The 21,412-nt window shown below is 40.8% G+C and overlaps 1 protein-coding gene across 2 annotated transcripts; it reads right to left on the bottom strand.

Annotated features, from left to right (window-relative positions):
- Positions 1 to 2,109: 2,109 nt before the first annotated feature.
- LOC101737062 (ras-related protein Rab-18) lies at positions 2,110 to 7,811 on the bottom strand. 2 transcript variants are annotated; one of them, XM_012690942.4, is made up of 7 exons: positions 7,475 to 7,811; positions 7,221 to 7,293; positions 6,931 to 7,020; positions 6,374 to 6,541; positions 5,890 to 6,031; positions 5,427 to 5,549; positions 2,110 to 4,669 (listed from the first exon to the last, which is right to left on the bottom strand). In XM_012690942.4, exons 3-7 carry the CDS (start codon positions 7,002 to 7,004, stop codon positions 4,550 to 4,552), a joined length of 627 nt encoding a protein of 208 aa, XP_012546396.1. In that variant the 5' UTR covers positions 7,005 to 7,020; positions 7,221 to 7,293; positions 7,475 to 7,811; the 3' UTR covers positions 2,110 to 4,549. The 2 variants fall into 2 exon arrangements, with proteins under 2 accessions (XP_012546396.1, XP_037867570.1); XM_038011642.2 differs by lacking the exon at positions 7,475 to 7,811 and having other exon boundaries at positions 7,110 to 7,230.
- Between the last annotated feature and the right edge of the window lie 13,601 nt (positions 7,812 to 21,412).

The following is a 21,412-nucleotide window of genomic DNA, read 5'->3' as shown; positions in this document are numbered from 1 at the left end:
CTGGTGTAGCCGGTGTGGTGGATCTCGATGGGGTTTAGTCGGTAGTCGTTCTGCGGGGCAAGTGCTTCGCGCGCCTTTTTCAAGGCGTAGTCTCCTGCGAGGAATTCGGGGAGGTGGAGGACCTTGGCCCTCCTCGTCCCCCTCTTCCTCTCAGGAGGCGCCGGAGTCCGACATAACCCGGTTCGTTACCCCCCGGACCGGGTATACGTAAATGGATTCCCCAGGGTTAAAAAAAAAAAAGCAACGTGTACTGATAATTTGTCTTGAGATGTTGTTTTATCGACCCTAGATTTGTTTGGATACAAAACGACAGTCAACAGAGTAAAGATCTTCGTTTATGTGTAAATGGAAAACTACAGCTTTTATACGCTACTAGCTGCACACGTCCGCTTCGCTGGGCATTTAAAATTAACATTATTGTTTCTCACCCCCACAAAGACTCTCATCATTAACGCCCCTGCAACTGGTGTAGGGAGTCCAACACTCATATAAATATTAGCCTATCCATTAAGTACATGTATTTTCTACATGGATACCAAGTTTCAAGTCAATCGGATGCATGGTTCAGTAGTTATAATGGAACATCCGTAAAAACCACTATAGATTTTTAAATTAGTATAGATAACGAATTCCAGCTCACCCCCATATTTGGACTTTTCTATATCGGATTTGAAGTTGTTTCTATAGGTAAAGATATTATAATATTTACATCAGTTTCTTAAGTTGTAATATTGTTTGAATTGTACATAAACGTTATCCATTATTCATTGACGTAGACTAGTAGGTATTGTTATTATCTACCGTTAAATGATTCCGTAATTTCCATTTTACTCGATTAGCGCTGTGGCAAAAACGCTTCAAATAGATAGCGTACTCGTCGTTAATTTATTTAGGTTCGTTAAAGAAATAGTTTTGCTTAATTGTCCTACTAATTACAGACATGTTTTTATCTTGACTTTTTTAATGCTTCTGTGGCGACTACCGTGCACTAAACGTTCGTACTGTGCCCGATCAATAACCCTGTGCGCCATCATGCCTATTCAGGACTTTACTCAACAGCTTTCCGGATGCACTATCTTTTCAAAAAATTATCTTATTAAAGCATACAATCAAATTCCCGTAAATCCCTCCGACAAACCCAAAACAGCTATCACCGCACTCATTGGCATGTTTGAGTTCCCGTACTTGCATGGTATTTGGTCTAAGAAACGCAGCTCAAACTTTTCAGCGGTTTATTGATGAGGTGCTCACAGGCTTAAACGACTTCTGCTACGGGTTCATGGACGATTTATTATTTTTTTCCGAGTCACTTAATCTTCATATGACCCACGTGCGACATGTGCTTGTCAGACTAAAGGAATATAGCGTTCTAATCAACCAAGCCAAATGCTTCTGGGGTTCCATACATCGATTCTTAAACGAGCTAAAGGCCATCCACAACCATCTAGAATTTTCTACATTTTAACCAATACTGTCACTGATGGTCTTGTGTCCGCACGGGTAGGTACCACCATCCTAACTAATGAACAGGCTTGTTTACTCTTTATCTGGATGTTTGGTATTTATATATGTATATATTTAAGCGTATATAAATATGTATATCAGTCTGGTTTGTATGGGACAGGGAATCTTAGTTTGGGGGCAGAAAACCGTGTGTGACTTGACCATGGTTATTATTCCCGATGTGATATCTATGGGCTTCGTTAATCACTTAATATCAGGTGAGAATAAGCTCTATTGAACGATCTACTACAATAAAAATCTTCTTCTTTTTCTTCACCTTATCCCACTAGGTGGGGTCGGCACAGCTGACTTTTCTCTTCTATTCTCTTCTATCAGCCGTCAACACTCACTCCTCTCTCTCACATATCGTCATTGACACACTCCATCCATGTCTTCTTCGGTCAACCTCTTCCCCCTTTCTACTACAATAAAAACGCAGTCACGAAATCACAGAAGGTACCTTGAGGCTTCAATCCTGAAGATTGTAAGTCAGGAGAGAGGAGATTTATTTTAAGAAATATTATCCTAACATATTATGTATTTGAAATATTTGGATTTCCGACTTTGTAATGTCGGGAAATACGAATGAAAATAAAACAACGAAAATCTTTGTAAATATTGTTTTGTAAATTTGCTTCCATAGTTTTATTAAAAATACAGCACAAAATGCCAATGATCATTTTGGCAAAATAATAAAATTATCATACCCACTTAAATATAATAAAATAGATAAATATAATGTAATTGCAACATACAAACAACACTAGTGTAAGTGTTCTCTCTAAATTAGATTCAAAAAATTAATATTTTACAAATTGTGCACAACTTCTAAATACGAAGCTAAAGCTGAAGGTCATAATTGTTAGAAATATTCATATCAATCGTCTGGAAATCTTATTTGGAAATTGTAACATTTCTAAGGTAAGCTTTATAACAGCTGACGTAAAGGAAGCCTCCGATACACAAAGACAAGGGTACACACTGAAGCTTTCTGATGTGCTAACATTAGATATATTATTGTTCTTTTATTGGGAATATTAGAGGCCTGGTATGGTAAGGTACCACCCTGTTTATATCTGCCGCGAGCAGTCATACATTTCAATATCCTTGAGACAGCCATTATACAATTAAAATTTCGACCTCATGTCTCAAAGTGCCCCGGCCCCGGTAGCTAATTAACACCAGATCGACTGATTCATCCATCAATAAAACAAATAAAGCTTTTACTAACGTTTTTGCACAGCACGTAATGTAACACAAATAGCTCAATGAATCGGCTAAGGTCAATGTCCTTGTATGAAGCGATCAGCTTGCCTTCGCTGTTGATTGCTGATTCAATAACTTAATGAAATGATAGGCTAGTGGAAGAGCAATGAAAATCAATCCTCTAGAAATAGAGGTTAGAGCGTACCTATATGCTATTAAATAAATATTTTCTAGGAAGGGATGACCTCTGTTCTGGTTAACCGAATGTGTGTTACCATCACAAGCAAATTGGTTTTGCAAATCGCAAAGCACATAAGATTCGATTGACGAGAATTTTAGTTTTAACGCCCCATCTTTTGTTTAAAGTCACTTGGGAACATGGTTTAATAGTAACATTTTCACAACAAGGTGACACTAAACACCATACAAAGCTTGCATAATATGTTCCGTAAGGACATACGCAAGTGTAGTTTTCGCTCACGGGGCCCGCAAGTACATAAACTCTCTACGTAATCCAATCCAGTTTCTGAAAGATAGCCGGAGCACCGTGGAATATGAGAAGGTTCTTCACGGTGACTTCGAATTAGAACCGATACGTACGTATCTGAAGACAGCGTCAGAACGCTTCTTTGAAAAAGCGGCGCGTCACGATAACCCTCTCAGATGATGGGGCAACGCAAAGTCGATGTAGTCCTAAACTTATAGGATCCTCCCGATCCACTCTCGGTGCTTTTAGGCTCTCCAATTACTGGTCACTATTTTCGCCGGATCTTCTCAGTGGGTCGCGATTCCGATCCGGTGGAAGATTCGACGAAGCACTGCTTTGGCTGAGCTTGTGTTAGAAATTTACTCAGGTTGAGCCCGTGAGCTCACCTACCCGTCCAAGTGGAATAGCCTCTTTGGCTACCAGCGACTAGGTTGAGGAAATGAAAAAGGTGAAATTCCTGGAAAGAGCTGAGGATGCCTAACACGAAATCCTCTGTGGCGCATGTGACCTCGTGCGGCGTCCTGTCTGAATACAACACCTGCTATCATTGGACAGTACGTCTTCTTCAAAAAAGCCAAATTGCTCAACACATTACCCAGGTAGGTCACGGGTGCCCTACGTAGCGCACTGAAGTAATAATGTCGATTTCTGTTACTAATCGTCTGGATAGCCTAACATGGCCTTCTTAGGTATCTTAGAAACAGATTATTTCTCAGTATCTTCAGATTCGCCTTTCTCGTAGTCTACTAGATCTTCCGGTGTCTAAGTAAGAAAATCGTCGCCTGTAGGCCACTGGTGACCTACAGGCAACTAGCGGTCAACGTGTTAAAGTAAAAAATTAACACAAATGAAAACGATTATAATTTGAACCCAGACAACACACATTATTCTGTACAAATGTTGTTTAACCCTTTGACTGCCGTGTAGGTCACTGGTGACCTACGCGGCGCACTGATGCAATTATGTTGATTTCTGTTACTAAGTGCCTAACATTATCACCGGTGACCTAAATGGCAGTCAAAGAATTAACATTTAATCGCAATTATATCTAAAATATTAACGAAAAAGCAATAACATCAGTTATATTAATACCAATTAATTGGTAATTTTTTTAGTGCTGTGCTGTGTTAATCTTACTCTTAAATGATATTTTCTTCGGTTTTCGCGAGTTGTAGACATAATTTAAATTAACTAAAACTGTAAAGGTATTTTAAATTTAATCTTCATTCGGATCATATCAATTCATTGGTAATAATAACATTACCAGTTTAATGCGATTATAATTTTGATTCTACGAATCAGTGATATTATATAAAATCTGATATTCCTCCGGATCACAGTTATTTTTAACATTTATTTTATGGAACAAGTTGTTTCGTAGCACGATCCACCTTGTTCTCTCGCTTCTTCCTCTGTAACCCGAATGTTTGAAGCCGATGTGTCTTTCTCCCATAATCCAGGAGTTTCGATAATCTATTGAGATAAAAAATATACTATACTTTTTTTTTTATTGCTTAGATGGGTGGACGAGCTCACAGTCCACCTCGTGTTAAGTGGTTACTGGAGCACATAGACATCTACAACGTAAATGCGTCACCCACCTTGAGACATAAGTTCTAAGATCTCAGCTATAGTTACAACGGCTGCCCCACCCTTCAAGCCGAAACGTATTACTGCTTCACGGCAGAAATAAGCAGGGTGGTGGTACCTACCTACGTGGACTCTCAAGAGGTCCTATCACCATAATCCTTTTTATAGTCCCACGTGTCACTGCAACGATATAGTGTAGATCATGTTTCTTCAGCTCCAAGTTTACGAATGATAGATAGTATTTGACCACGAAATTATCAAAATAGTAATTTCGTAGGCTGACTCAGATCAGTCAATGGAGCTAATTACTATTTTATGAGACCAATTAACAAGTTATCAGGTTCTTCAACAATGTTTTGGAGTAATTATCTGATGTTAATTGTTGATGAAAATAGCCACTAGTACTAACAAGAATAAGATGGGGTAGCAAAAATCAGAAGGAACAAATTAAAAGAACCCTTATAGAAATAGAATAAAACATAAAATTAAGTAACATACGTTTTGGGTTAGTTACTTATGATAGGCAGTAACTTGGCTCTGCTTTTGATATTTATAACGCCCATGAGCGACGGAAACCACTCACCATCAAGTGGGCAGTATGCTCGTTTGGCTATAAGGACAATAAAAAAAAAAACTATACCTTTTGGGTCAGTTCCTCAAAGGCGAGATGTATGCCTTCTTGTGTTTTAGCACTGCTCTCGATGAAAAGCATTCTGTGTTTCTGAGCGAAGGCCTGACCGTGTTCACGGGGTACCGCTCTATCCTAAATTATTTGGCACCAGTTACTCTTTAAGACTTATAGAAGGATTAAATTATTTCAACAATGACAATTCTTTTTCAGGAAGCACTGTACAATACAGACTATGAGCATTTATACCCATAGTTACTAAGTTTATTATGCATGAAACTAAGATCTTCTTTACATTCCCTCACTGGTGAGGATCACCACCACATCTGATTTTCCTCATGTTCAGTCATGGGTGGCATTGACCACATGATATAGACTACTATAGATCTGACCATCTGACTGGTGTTTTGAACATGGCTTGCCCATGCATGCTTACTAAAAATGAAATAGCATAAACTAAAATAAATAATATCACCTTATCAATTTTATTTCCAACGACCAAACAGACAATATTCTTATTCGTAGTGTAAACTTGTAACTCTTCAACCCATTCGTTTAACTTTGCTAAGGTTTTTGGTTCAGATACGTCATAAACTAATATAGCACCGTGCGCTTCTCTGAAACAAACGTACTAATGATGACACGATAGAAGCTTGTATAAGTTAAACTTACTATTCATTTGCATACAATATTAAAATTATATTTTTTTAGTTTGCATTAGGTGTATTTCAATTTTAACACCATTGTTCAGTAGTTTTTGCACTTGAATAGAGACTAGTTTCATATGCATACATATTCTATTATAATATATAAGGATATGGAGAAGTTAGTGTAAAACTAATTCCACTAGAAGTAATCAGTCAATAGGTAAAGTGATTAAGCAGGAATTATAGGCGTTGGTAATAAAAAAAAGGCCAATTTAATACAATAGTTGATAAAGTGTTAAATTAAATGTGTACCTGTAAAAACTGGTTGTTAAAGTTCTATATCGTTCTTGTCCTGCCGTATCCCAAATTCCGAGTTTAACTTTTAGTCCATTTACATCCATAATCTTATGGTTGTAGTCCACTCCGATTGTAGCAGGGAACTGTGCTTGGTAGTCGCCTTTTGTGAACGCTAATATAATACTGGAGAAGAACAATGTTTGGTACCTATTCTTATTCTAATCTAGGTAAGTTTTTATTATTTACCATATATTTTGAACTACAATACTTAACGAGTAAATCATGTAATATATAAATATTCATAAATATTGATATAGCTACGTACAACTCCAATAATTGTAATTAGTTGACAAATTTAAATATAGTTTTGCATTTTTTTGAAAATAAATATCTGCTTTCATTAAAAATTCTTTCACATCTCAAGAAAACCGTATGTACATGAGTCTAATGTCAACTTTTAGTTTTAAAATTATAGTAAGTATGTAAGACAATCACATCGCAGCAGTATGAGTCAGCTGTTGTCGTTCTGGTTTTGAAATTAATATGTTCTTATTGAAAGAATATTAACTCACCTAGATTTACCAACGCCACTCTCACCAAGCAACAGAATTTTCAATTTAGCCACACAATCCATTGTTAAAGACATCTCTGCGTAATTACATCTAGGGAAAGTGATAACGTTGTAACAATACTAAAAACTGACGTAATATCCCGGAAGTTGTATTATTTTAAAGAATACGTAATTAGAAACCTGCTATAATTTCCAATTTAATTTGGATATAAACAGATTTATGAATATTAAAGCAAATCCGAAAGTGTTTTCAGGCAAATTTACAAAAACAACTTTTGGCAAGTTACTTACCTACAACTTTGACGTTTGGGTTTTCCGTTTTGACGTTATGTCATTGACATTGCGTTTTGTTATTATCAATGGTCTAAAAACAGTTAAAGTTATCAAAATGAAATATGTTTTTTCTAATAATATCCTATTAATGTTAAATGTATAAATCGATGCTTAAAATTTTTTTCTTGGATTTCAATTGAAAGGTCTGAGTTTTCTTAAGATTAGCTATAATTTTACTACTACTATTATATTTAATCTAAACACAAACTTACCCTAATAATTTGAAATTGGTACATACATAATATCGATATTAAATTTTGGAATCGTTAAGTCGTACACGATAGGTACACGAATATATTAACGAAGCATTATTTATACGTTTGTAATTTTTATGTTATATATTTTTATGGACGAGCTCCAGGCCGATATGGTGTTAAATCGTTACCGTGACCCTTAAACATGAATGTTGTCGTCAACCTTGGGCTTGAGATCTATGTCTTTATTGCTTAATGTTTGTTTACGCCAATTATAATGTTTGCGGGTTTGATTTATATACACGTCCTTAATTGGTGTTCTCCTGCGGGATATGAACACCGGCACATTCGCATTGTTCTTTATGAGTGCACCAGGCGTTTTATTCTAAGTCGTGATGACTTCATTTAATTTATGTACATTTTAACAAACAACGTTTCCGTTAATGGAATAACATCTGCATAGTTATATAGGTATACTAAAATGTATAGGGATCGGTAAAGTAGTCGTAAACTTAGACAATTCTGCCGCGAAGCAGTCGAGCGATTTATTTCGATTTAGAGTGTCAATCTGATGTATAAGGGAATAGCTGATATCCCAATATCGGACTCGAGATGTGCAATGGGATTTTAGTTTCGAGTTTTTATAGTCTCTAATAAACGAATTACAAGATGGTCTTCTCAAAAATTGCTCAATTATAAAGACAAATACTTTTGTATTTATATTATTAAGGCGCCATCAACCAGAAAAAAAGCCTAAAGAATATACTCTATATTTGTGAAAGTATTTTGGAAAAAGGATCTTCCCCGGGATTGTTCCTTCCAACGAGCGTTTCAATAATCTAGAATTTGCTCCGTATTATTATTAATATTTGAAATAATCCTTGATGCGTGTACCAATTTCCGAATTAATCGAACGTCTAAAGGTGGTGCAAATTACCTTCAAAGATTCCGTTGCATAAAAAAAAATACATATTATATATTAAGAAAATAAAAACGTGATAGTGTATAAAGACCAGTTTTATTTTCGAAGCATGGCTTTGTTTTGGCACATCTAGGCGGAACGACTCACAGTATATTTGACGTGAGATATTCAACGAAAGCCCATTTATACCTACCGATATGAATACCGTTGTTCAACTTGACACATCAAATTAAACTAGCTTGGATTGGAATGTCGATGCAACGAACCTTCAAACTGGTTAACATGATTGCCATCCGCCAATACCCAAGATTTGATCACATCGCCAAATGGTTGCACGATTTAAACATACAAAATAAAATAGGTGTCTGTAAAGTCGGTTTACTGACGATAGTTGAACGTGACAACGTCATAAGAAAATACTGATGGAATGGTTTCATTTTTTCAATTATCGCAATTATCGTTGCTATAAACAATTGACATCACATTCACTTTTCACTGAACTTTATACTTTACGAAAACATGTGAGTGTATTATTAGATATATAGTAATGTCGACGCGGATGCATCGCTCACTCAAGTCGACGCATGAATCATGTTTTTTCGTTTTTTTTATATGATTGAAAGTTTACTGGTGGCCCGAAGGCCTTTCCAGTTTCACCAGGACAGGTGGGCGAGCAAAGGCTCAGCCAAGAGGGGTGGGATTTGCTAACAACTGCCCGAGCGCCTCCGAAGGAGACCTAACAACTCAAGAGCAGTTGTTTCGCGAATGAATCTACTACCGGATCGGAATCGCGACCCGCTGAGAAGATCCGGCGAGAAACTCAGCGGGCTGATGCATGGGTTAGGTTGCACGTCGACCTCTTTGTCGATTTCGACGAGTACGGTTACCGGGGTCCCTAAGCCTGCCCCTAGTATTAGAGCTGAAGGCATCTAATGCAAAGGTTATTGGATCTGATGGATCCGTAAGGACGTGTCTAGGGCGTCGACGGTGACTGGCTCCTGCATGATCAGGATTCGGGGAGTAGTCAGCGGCGGCAACGATAAGGCGATTATCATGACGCATAGCCTTATCGAAGTATCGTTCCGACGCTGACTTCATGTATTTCCGAATTGATTCGAGGCCCAGGTCGTCGTGTAGGTCAACGTTCCTCACGAACCACGGAGCCCCGACAGCTAACCTGCAAAAGCGGGATTGTAGGGATTGGAGGGTGTCTATGTGTGTGCGGGCCGCGTGAGCGAACACCACACTCGCGTAAGTCATGACGGGCCATATGCAAGTTTTGTAAAGTGTCACCTTGTTCCGAAGGGACATTTTACTCCGCTTACAGATCATGGGGTAGAGTCTACCGAGAATAAACGCGGCACGGTCACGGACTGATTTTATATGCGGGCGGAATGTCATCGATGCATCCAGGGTAACGCCCAGGTACTTGACCTTCCTGGCCCAGGGTATGGGTTGTCTAAAGAGAGTAATCGGGGGTGTGAGATTCCTCCTCCTAATCCGGGAGGAAATCCGTGTGGAGCTTCCCCTCTGAAATAGCACCGCAGTACTTTTCGCTGGGTTGATGTCTATGCGCCATTTTCGGAACCACTGTCCTAGGGCTAGGGCTGCGCTCTGAAGCTTCTTCGCGATTAGGGACTTATTTCTACTAGAATAGTAAACAGTCGTGTCGTCGGCGAATAAAGCTAAATGGGTCGGCGGCGACCGGGGAATATCGTTGACGAATAAGCTAAATAGGAGGGGTGAGAGGACAGAGCCTTGCGGGACTCCAGCTGTGAGAGGTCGTGGGGAGGAGCGGGTTCCCTCGACTCGATATCGAAAAGAGCGGTTCGACAAGAAGTCCCGTATGATGAGCACGAGACTATCCGGCACGCCCATGTTGAATAGTTGGAAAATCAAACCATTGTGCCAGACTTTGTCGAACGCTTTTGCGACGTCGAAGAAGAGAGCTCCCGTGTATAACGGTTTTGGTCGATTAAGCCCCACAAGAATGTGCTCCGTGAGGCGGTGCACCTGTTGAACGCATGAGTGATTTGTACGGAATCCGAATTGTTCATCGATAAGAATGCCCTTGGATGAGACGAAGTCTCTGAGGCGTTTGTAGAGCAGACGCTCATACAGTTTGCCTAGAGACATGAGGAGGCTAATCGGGCGGTAGCTCGTCGGATGATTTTTTGGTTTACCGGGTTTATGTATGCCGATAACGTCCGCTTCTTTCCACACCGCGGGAAAGATACAGTTCGCCATAGCGGCATTGAAAATAGATGCCAACATCACGATGAGTTGGACGGGTAGAAGTTTAATAACGCGGTTGGATATACCGTCGGAACCGGGAGCCTTGCGAGGACGTAGGTCTTTGATCAAGTCTTTAACTTCCATCGGGGTGACGGGTGGTAACGCATCAGAGGGTGGCAAGGAGGCTCTGCGTTCTACCTCACTGTCTACTAATTCTACATGAACAGGGTCCACGGATTGAGTGCTGGGCGTGCACTGGGTTTGCAATGTATCGGCCAGCAGCTCTGCTTTTTCGTCATCATCGAACGCCGCGAGTCGGCCTGAGGGGCCTACGAGGGGGGGCATAGTTACTACCGTATCCGATTTGAGAGTACGAGCTAAGCGGTAGTAAGACCTTTGAGAGGGCGTGAGTCCTTCTAAGAAATCAGACCATCTGGCATCTCGGACTTCGGTGATGCGAGACTTTACGTCGCGTTGTAGGGCACGCATTCGAATACGATTTTCCGCGGTAGGATACCTATCGTACGCACGGATCGAGGCGTTCTTAGCTCTAAGGAGTTCCCTAATATCGTCGGGCAATTTGAAGCGGTGAAGGAAGTCCTCCGCTACAACTTGCTTCGATGACCTATCTAATGTCGAGGTGATGTGTGACGTTACGATGTCTATGGCTTCAGCGGTATCCTGAGGAGACGGGATAGAGTCCGGACTAAACGGAAGCGATGGTGGATCAGATTCAGCCAGGCTGATGCCCAGCGTGTGCCAATCCACCACAGTCCTCGTGACGGGAACGGAATCGGGAGCGCGACCGAGCTTCATAACGACGGGACGGTGGTCTGAATCTAACTCTGAAACTACTTCGATCGAGTGTAAGCGCAGAGTTACGTTTTTTAATAACGCTATGTCGAGTATATCCGGGCGATGCGCGATATTTAGCGGGTAGTGAGTCGGGGTTAGCGGAGCGACGATATCGAAGGCGAGATCATCGACTAACGCGTCAAGCCGCCTGCCATTCGGGGTTGTGGTGTGTGAGTTCCACCTGATGTGTTTACAATTTAGGTCGCCCGCCAGAATGACAGAGCTCCCCATACCGAGCAGCGCCTCGATATCACTGCTTAGAACGATCTTATCCGGTGGAAGATAAACGGACGCGATAACGATCGGCGCGTGTCCCGTCAGTGAGATTCGGCACACTGATGCTTCGATATTAGCGAGCGCGGGAGGATCGAGCGGGACGCAATGCAGGGCTCTTCTATAGTAAATGACGGTACCACCACCACGGGCAGAGAGCCTGTCGTTCCTGACCATGTTATAGTTCGCGATTTTAGGGTCACGGCGCGCGGGCTTAAGTAGGGTCTCCTGCACTAAAAAGATATCAATTTGGTGGTCACGCAAAAAGTCAGAAACCTGATCACGTTGATTTGCGAGACCGTAAGCGTTAAAAAATCCTATCGTTACGGATAGGGGCTTTATTCTACTTATATACGCCATTGATTACCGGCGGAGTGAGGGGAGGACGTACGTATTTAATGACGCGTATACGTCGGCGTATTCCTGCACAACGGCGATAAAGTGTTGTGCAGTGGAGGCAGCGCGAATGGCGTCGCCCAAAGCGTTAACGCGCTCAAAGTTGATCGACTGAAAGAAGTCGATCGCTAAAGCGAGATTGTCGGACGCGGTCGGAGGGCAAGTCGCGGGAGAGGGACGAGTCGCGGGGGCGGGACGAATCGCGGAGGAGGGAGTTGTAGCCGTGTTCGTGTACGGCAGCGGTTTTGCCCAGGCCGAGACACTGGGCACCGCCGCCGGAACGAACGCTGGCTTAGCCTGCGACGCAGAGGGTGCCGAGGCTTTGATGTCTGGGCCGGAAGCTCGGAGGCGGTTTTGGCGGGCGACGCGGCGATTTATTTTAGGGGCTCGGGGGCAACCACGGTAATTCGCGGGGTGACCCTGTGTTCGACACAGGACGCAGCTAGGCGGTTCCGTCGCGGTTTTTTGGTCGCGAGCGCAGAGGGCCGTGGCGTGATCGCCCAAACACTTAACACATCGGGGGCGCGCGTGACAGTTACGGGAAGAGTGCCCGTACAATTGACAGTTATGGCACTGGCTAGGAGTGCCTTTTTTATGGGGGGCTTCGACAGCGATACCAGAGAGCCTACAGACGGTCTGTGTGTTAAAGATTTTCTTACCCTCGGGGGTAGGCTGGAGAGCGACTAGAACCATATTATATGGCTCCCTACCGCGACCGGTGTGCATACGGTGCACAGAATTCACTGGTAGGCCTTGTTCTAACAGGTCGGCTTTTACGAGCTCTACATCTAACTCTTTAGGGATTCCGCGTATTACAACGCGGAGTTCGCGCTCCTCCTGGAGCGTATACGTATGGAAACTTATACGCTCCTTACGGAGGTAAGAAGAGAGGGCCCTATGGTCGTCGGGTGTTTGAACCTTAATTTGAATGCCGTTCGCGAGGTTACGGGCATTCGTGAAATTTATATTTTTGGCCTTAAGGGCCAGGCAAACTCGATCCCAAGCTGCCTTCTCCTGAAGGATAACCGGGGGAGGGGTCTGGGTTTTATTTTGTGCCACCGGACGCGGCGACGGAGTGGCACGGGCTGGGGGCGCAACGGGAGTCTGAGGGCGGGGGCGCGACGCGTTCACGGCTTTGCTAATTTTAGCGGCCGCGGGAGCTCGAGACTCCGCGGCACGCTTCTTACCCTTCTGTACCAGGGTGAATCCATCCGTCGATGAGGCGGGGGCGAGGTCGACCTCCATGTCCGAGTCAGAGTCGGAGCACGAGGAGGCCGGTGCAGGCGACCTACGAGCAAGTGTAGGTGTTTTAGAGGGCGCGACGGAGGCCGCGGATGATCGCTCAGCTGAAACGATGGTCACGGCGGACGACGCAGCAGCTTTTCTCGCCAGTATAGGCGACACGGGAGCGGCAGGCACGACAGAGGCTGCGGTGCTCAATGCAGAAGCTCTGCACGCAGGTACAGGCGACGCAGGAGCAGCGAGCGCGGCGGAGTCCTCGAGAGGGCTCGCAGTGTGATTGGCCTTGAAGGCCAAAAACTCCGAGGCGAGCTGTGGGTGGCGAAGTCGGAGGAATTCCGCGAATACAGCGTCCATGATCGCTGAGTACCCAGGTGGGGCGGCCCCGGGTCTTGAAAACACTCGCCTTGCGGCGAGGCCCCAACTTCTCGGACCTGAGCGGTTCTATTGAACACAGGTGGCAATGCGGCGCGATTACTACAGGACAAAGAAAAAGCACAACAAAACAGAAATTACGAAAAGAAACAAAACAAATAAATACTTGCAGGAAACCACTTTGTCGGCAGATGTACCACGAACACAGAAACAACAAAAGGAAACAAAACAAATAAAAACTTCCAGAAAGAGCACTTAGTCGGCAGATGTACCACAAACACAGGCCGCGCGAACAATGGCCGGGCTAACAAAAGCCGGGCGAACAAAGACCGGGCGATCGAGTGGACGATGAGCACGTCCGCACGTGACGGGTGCCTCTATCGGAATGATGTTTTTTCGTGCGTGCTTCATCGAACTATAAGACGTTGTCACGTAAAAAATGTAGAATGAAAGAATTTTGGAGCATTTTGGGAAGAACACAACAGTGAATACAATTACGATTACGGTCTGTGTTCCTAATTCTTCTTTCCTTCTGCGGGCCTACTGGAAGAGATTTCAACATGAAACAAGTAGTGCCCTTGTTCTCTGTATTCTTATTGTCTTGTTTCGTCTAACAGCTGTGTGTACAAAATAAATTAAATAAATACGACTCAGATAAAATAATTTTTATCGTGGCAACATTGAAATAATGGATCCCTCTAAACATATATAGCGGGATGGACGAATGATTATATTAAAATTTATATGGTGTTCTAAAACAACTGTTAATGTCCAGTGAATAAAAAACGAAATTAATTGTTGTTTTAATTTTATTCAATTATTTTGTCGCAGTCTATCGATTCTCGATGTCAATGCAGCGAGCGTTCCTCGTCTCGTTAGAGCGCATTGAACTCTGCCTAGCAATAATTCGATTAACAGTCTGGATTTTGTTATGGTGGTGATGAGTAGTTTATCAAGTTCACAAAGCCATAACATCTGTTTCCATATCTTCTCCGTGTGTCGCGATTTAGATTCAGTGGTAGATTCTGCTAAGCATTGCTCTTGTTAGAATTAGTGTTAGCAAATTCTCTCAGGTTGAGCCTATGAGCCACCCATCCATCCGCGCGTAGTTGGAATAGCCCCATAAACTAAGAACGGATAGGTAGGAAGAATGACATTTCTTTTTTAGTATAGTCGAGTTAAAAGGTTACTAAAGTTAATACAATAAAAATCGTAGTTATATAACCTAAACAATTAAACACAGTATTTAAAATTATTGTTTTTAAGTAATTTATTTTAACCGTATTCCTAAGAATAATTAATGTATAGAACGTAGAACAAATTCTAGATTATTTCAAAATTAAGTAAGTTTTTGTAACATATTTTGTACGTATTATCTGACAAGATATATGTTAGTATACAATATTCAAACGAAGTTTGAATAGAGGCCTTGCCATAGGTGGTATCATAGCTTTGTCCTTGCTGATGTCCATTAGCGACTCTGACTACTAATCGTCATGTAAGCCATCGGTCTGCCTTCGAAGGCAGAAAAGCCAAAGTTCGGCGATTTCCTCACGAACAAAAAAAAACACAGTATATAAAATTATTATTTTCAAGTAAATTATTTTAACTATATTCCAAAAAAATATTAATATATGGAACGTACAACATATTCTAGAATATTTCAAAATTAAGGAGGTTTTTGTAACATATTTTGTACGTAGTTATCTGACAATATACGTCAGTATACAGTATATCCCTAAAAGGCCAATATTCAGACGAAGTTTGAAGAGAGGTCTTCCGGTAGGCGCTATCATAGCTTTGTCCTTGCTAAAATCCATTAGTGACTCTGATTACTAACTGTCATGTAAGCCATTGGTCTGCCTTCGAAGGCCGTACATAAAAGGATTTTGTAATAATATATGTATGTTTATATTTTTATCAAACGGCAATGGCTGATCCCGTATAAAAAGTAGGCAACGGCTTGGCTCTGCCCCTGGCGTTGCTGAAGTTCATGGGCTACGGTAACCACTCACCATTAGGTGGGCCGTATGCTCTTCTCTCTCTTCTGCCTACAAGGGCAATAAAACAAAGACTTCTATCCTATATTTTAATTCATTCAACATAGCGTACATCTCTATATATTAATACGTGAAGCAAAAACTTTGTATCCTTTTTTACGAAAATTGCGCTGACGGAGAAGTATGAAATTTTCCACACTTATAGAGAATAGAGAGAAGATGTGCACAATTCTAATATTTCTTTTTAATAATGCATAAAAGATACATTAAATCAATAAAGAAAACATTACGCACACTACATACCATGTATTTGACGCACACACGCATGCATACCTACTATTTATTGTCAAACTTTTGTTCTTGACGTCTGTTGTCAAATTGAGAATAGACTAAATATTGTTTGTCTTTGTTAATATTTTGTGATTATAGAAGTATAAAATATAATCATAATAGTGTACAAACTTACAATTCCAATTAATTATAGTCGAATTTCGACTACTGCGGGACCTCTAGTTAGTCTAAAAACAAATGAAACGAATGAAAGTTTATTTATACACGAATTAAATTGTATTTTGCGATCGTATATTTACGTAACCAATGGACATCGTCGTCGTCCAGCGAAAGTGATTTATTTCCAATTGAATAATGAAACGATATCCATTGGGATGAAACACCACTACTATTTGTTTTCGTTACTGTATAGGTGGCTATTTTTTGTTTTTCAACGTTCATAAATATATTTTTATTGCTTAGATGTATAGACGAACTCACAGCCCACTTGGTGTTAAATGTTACAGCCCACAGACATCTACAACGTAAATGCGCCACCCACCTATAAGTTCTAAGGTCTCAGTACAGTTACAACGGCTGTCCCACCCTTCAAACCAAAACGCATTACTGCTTCTCGGTGGAAATAGGCCGAGTGTTGGTTCCTATACGTGCGGACTCACAAGAGGTCCTACCATCAGTAATTACGCAAGTTATAATTTTGCGGGTTTGATTTTTATTACACGATGTTATTCCTTCACCGTGGAAGTCAATCGTGGACATTTGTTAAGTACGTAATTTGATATTGATATTTGATATTTCATCATCATCATCATCTTTGATATTTCTACAAAATTAAATAATGTACAAAGAACGAGGTGATATAAAACACATAATTAATTGGTATTTATTTACTTAAACGACTTTTTCATGGAGGAAGCCGCCAACGAAATCCTTTTGCTTAAAATTATTATCAAATAAAATCAAATCTCCTAATAAGAAACACCGTTATTGGGTTTTGTCTCTTGCCCTTGTCAATGTTAGGATTATGATTATGGAATATCGAGGGATGAAAGGCTTTTTGGTTTAAGCGACATTTCCCTTAATACGCTACATTTATTTTAGTAATTAAAGATTCGTTTTATTTGGTACTAGCGACCGGCCCTCGCTTCGCTTCGGAAACATTAAATTTTATTATTGATAGCTGAGTTCCGCGATGTTACCTACCTGCGTTTATTGTCGTACCGCGGTAGACGCCACGGAGCGAAGCTAGTCCATACAACGTAGCCTAAGCTACTTCTTATATCATCAGCTACCTATCAGTGAAAGTCTCGTCAAAATCGGTCCAGCCGTTCGAGAGATTAGCCGGAACAAACAGACAGACAGACAAAAATTGTAAAAAATGTTATTTTGCTGTATGTACCGTATATAAATACATAATATGCATGCAGTAAAAAGTGGTTATTTCAATATTACAAACAGACACTTGAATTTTATATATATGTATAGAGATGTATAGATTAGCATCTACAATTGGTTTTTTTAAATTTGAACTTCAATTAAGCTTACCCCATCCTAATACGTGAAGAAGTTTTTTTGCTACGATATTTTTTTTCAAATCATAAAATTTAAATAGCTCTCTTGTAATCTTGCAAAAATGTCGGTTACACGAAATAGCATTTAACCCCTCGATATAATAAATAAATAATTAAATATTTACTAACAGTCACGCCACGTTATTTGGTCCCGTGCTAAGTTCGTAAAGAACTTGTGTTACAGGTACCAGATAACGGAAATAAATGTAAGATTTTTATTATACACATACACATATTTAATATACATCCATAACCCTGGAAAAGACATTTATATTTATCATAGAAATATCTTCCCTTGGCGGGATTCGAACCCGCGACCCCCTTGTGTAGTGACCATGTCTCTTACCACTACACCAGACGGCCATTCAATAATGAATTGCTAATTGAAACAAAATCTGTTATAGTTTGTTTTATAAGGTTTGTATTAAATATTAAATCACGTAGTAGCACCGAGATTTGAATCAGTGGTTTTGAATACCAGGTACCCCTTTTGTTACAAATGTCACTAAACCTTTTGTGAGTTGAAGTCAGCTTTTCGGGACGCCAATTGTTTTGCCGGTCGATCGAATTGAGGGATGGTACTCTGTGATACTTAAAATAATCCGGATTAATAATTTAACTAGGAAAAGAAACACTTTTTTATCTCTTTCTCTTTCTGTTCAAGATAGTTCGTGGTTAATTATTATAAAGCCATCCATGACATTCCGCCCATCCATGACATTCCGTCCATCCATGACATTCCGCTCACATATAAAAACAGTCCGTGACCATACCGCATTTATCCTTGGCAGACTCTACTCCATGATCTGTAAGCGGAGTAAAATGTCCCTTCGGAACAAGGTGATACTTTACAAAACTTGCATAAGGCCCGTCATGACTTACGCGAGTGTGGTGTTCGCTCACGTGGCCCGCATACACATAAAAAACCCTCTAATCCCTACAGTCCCGCTTTTGCAGGTTAGCCGTCGGAGCTCCGTGGTTCGTGAGGAACGTTGACCTATATACACGATGACCTGGGCCACAAATCAATCCGAAAATATATAAAGTCAGCGTCGGAACGGTACTTCGATAAGGTTATGGGTCATGATAATCGCCTTATCGTTGCCGCCACTGATTAATCCCCGAATCCTGATCACGCAGGAGCCAGTCATCGTCGACGCCCTGGACACGTCCTTACGGATCCATCAGATCCAATAACCCTTGCGTTATACGCCTCCAGTTCTAAGAAGCAGGCTTAGGGACCCCGGTAACCGTACTCGTCGAAGTCGACAAAGAGGTCGACGTGCAACCTAACCCATACATCAGCTCGCTGAGTTTCTCACCGGATCTTCTCAGCGGGTCGTGATTCCGATCCGGTAGTAGATTCATTCGCCAAGCAGTTGCTCTTGAGATGTTAGGTCTCCTTCGGAGGCGCTCGGGCAGCTGTTAGCAAATCCCACCCCTTTTGGCTGAGCCTTTGCTTGCCCACCTGTCCTAGTGAAAACTGAAAAGGCCTCCGGGCCACCAGTAATCCTTCAATCATAAAATATATATATATTTATATAAAGATTTATTTGAAGTATTTGAAGTCGTCGTGGCCTAAGGGATAACACGCCCGGTGCATACGTGTTGAGCGATGCACCTGTGTTCGAATCCCGGCGGGTACCAATTTTTCTAATCAATTACGTACACAACAAATGTTCACGATTAACTTCCACGGTGAAGGAATAACATCGTGTAATAAAAGTGAAACCCGCAAAATTATAATTTGCGTAATTACTGGTGGTAGGACCTCTTGTAAGTCCGCGCGGGTAGGTACCACCGCCCTGCCTATTTCTGCCGTGAAGCAGTAATGCGTTTCGGTTTGAAGGGTGGGGCAGCCCGTTGTAGATGTCCATGGGCCTCAGTAACCACTTAACACCAGGTGGGCTGTGAGCTCGTCCGCCCATCTAAGCAATAAAAAAAAAAGATAAAAATATATAAAGAGCGAACGGTTAGCCTGGTATGGACATGTGATGCGTAGAGAGAAAATGCATGTGACTAGGAGATGTATGGAAATGGTAGTGCAAGGTAGAGGGGGAAGAGGTCGACCGAAGAAGACATGGATTGAGTGTGTGAATAACGATATGAGAGAGAGAGAGGAGTGAGTGTTGAGATGACGGCTGATAGAAGAGAATGGAAGAGAAATATTAGCTGTGCCGATCCCACCTAGTGAGTGGGATAAGTGGAGAAAAAATAAAGAAAGATTCTTAATTTTCAATTAATTTAAAAGAGATAAATACAAAGTAACGTCAAAGTTATCATCGTTATTATACGTTACTTTGAAACAAACACATGTTTCAGCGTGCTAAGTTTCTTTGCAGCATTGTTGAGATTTGATTGTGTTGAGATTGTCAATTATCTTAAGCTCAAATTAACACATTTCGCTTCATTTTCCTTAACACATTGAAATTACTTCAGTGCGCCACGTAGGACACCCGTGACCTACACGGCAGTTAACGTGTTAAAGTCGACTCAGAAGAATCGTAGCTCCAGATATTATATTACCAGTAATAAACGTATCGTTGTCCATGTAAATGCTGAATAAGGCCACGGGGGCCGAACTACTTTGTATTTTATTGAAAATCTTTATTACACTAACTCCTTAGTGCCTCGTTAAGTTTATTTTCAATTTCATTTTATGACCATGCATGTAATGCTTTACCTCAGATAGTTGAGGGGTCGCTGGTGTGCGATAAGTTCAAAGGGCGACAAAAAATAAATCGTTTTTTTTTTGTTGTTTATGAGTTAGAGGATACCGTAAAAAGAAGATTGTATTTTTCAATTTTTTTTTTTTATAACTTAATTTTTTTTGTAGACATTTTGATAAGTTTCAATAAGGCGTCTATCCATTGTAGGTATACTGCCATCGGATTTTTGTTCGGAAATTAAATTACTTGTACACAACATTTTTAATATTTTTAACTTTCGAAATTTTAGTATAATTTTTTTCAAATTAGATTTATTAATTGATTATTAAATTAACGGTTTTGAATACAAGTACATGTAGCCTTCCTATAACATGGTAGATATGTTCCTACAAAGTACTGTGTTGTGCAAAACCTTGTTATATGCTAGAAGCCAGCACAAAAAAAAGACTATTTTTTCTGAATGAAACGACTCAGTTACGTCTTTAAGTAACTATTATTCTTTGATATTATACACTAGTTTTTGCCCGCGACTCCGTCCGCGTGGAATAGTTACTTTGGCATAACGCAAAATTTTAACCCTCACTTCATTTACGTAGAAAGTGAAAATATTTTGAAACATTCTTTATTGGTGCTCCACTTGTATGGGTCTTATGATGTTATATAGCCTATAGCCTTCCTGAATAAATGGGCTACCTAACACTGAAAGAATTTTTAGAATCGGACCAGCAGTTCCTGAGACTAGCGCGTTCAAACAAACAAACTCTTTAGCTTTATAATATTAAATAAAATAAATAAATAAGTATAGAAGTATTTAAAAATAAGCACTAAATTTCTGTTATTCCAATATGTTGGGTGTTCATAGTGCTTAATGTAATTTTCTAAATAATTTTAAACAAAAATCTCGTTATCGTGTTGTAGAAGTACTGTGTTTTAAGAGGGTTTTGGGGAAAATTTCTTTTCGTGTCAGAGCGAAACCGTGTTATAAAGGGGATTGCCTGTATAGAGATAACTAACACGTCATTACGGATCCTCCCGATTCATTAACGGCGCTTTTAATTACCATAAGCACCGGTCACCGTCCTCGTCGAACCCGTCGCTTGTGACGAAGGGCTCGACGAGCGAATTAACCC

The sequence above is a fragment of the Bombyx mori genome, chromosome 6, assembly GCF_030269925.1.
Source record: "Bombyx mori chromosome 6, ASM3026992v2".
Classification (NCBI taxonomy): Eukaryota; Metazoa; Arthropoda; class Insecta; order Lepidoptera; family Bombycidae; genus Bombyx; species Bombyx mori.
Note: the sequence above shows the minus strand (reverse complement) of the source record. Positions and strands in the feature narration are given on the sequence as shown.

What these genes read in the sequence shown, in the direction of transcription:
- LOC101737062 (XM_012690942.4), bottom strand. Translation starts at nt 7,004, where the DNA reads ATGTCTTTAACAATGGATTGTGTGGCTAAATTGAAAATTCTGTTGCTT. An exon ending in TTAACAACCAGTTTTTACAG is followed by an intron (nt 6,032 to 6,373) that starts GTACACATTTAA and finishes CGTTTGTTTCAG; the next exon opens with AGAAGCGCACGGTGCTATAT. An exon ending in TTGGAAATAAAATTGATAAG is followed by an intron (nt 5,550 to 5,889) that starts GTGATATTATTT and finishes CAAATAATTTAG; the next exon opens with GATAGAGCGGTACCCCGTGA.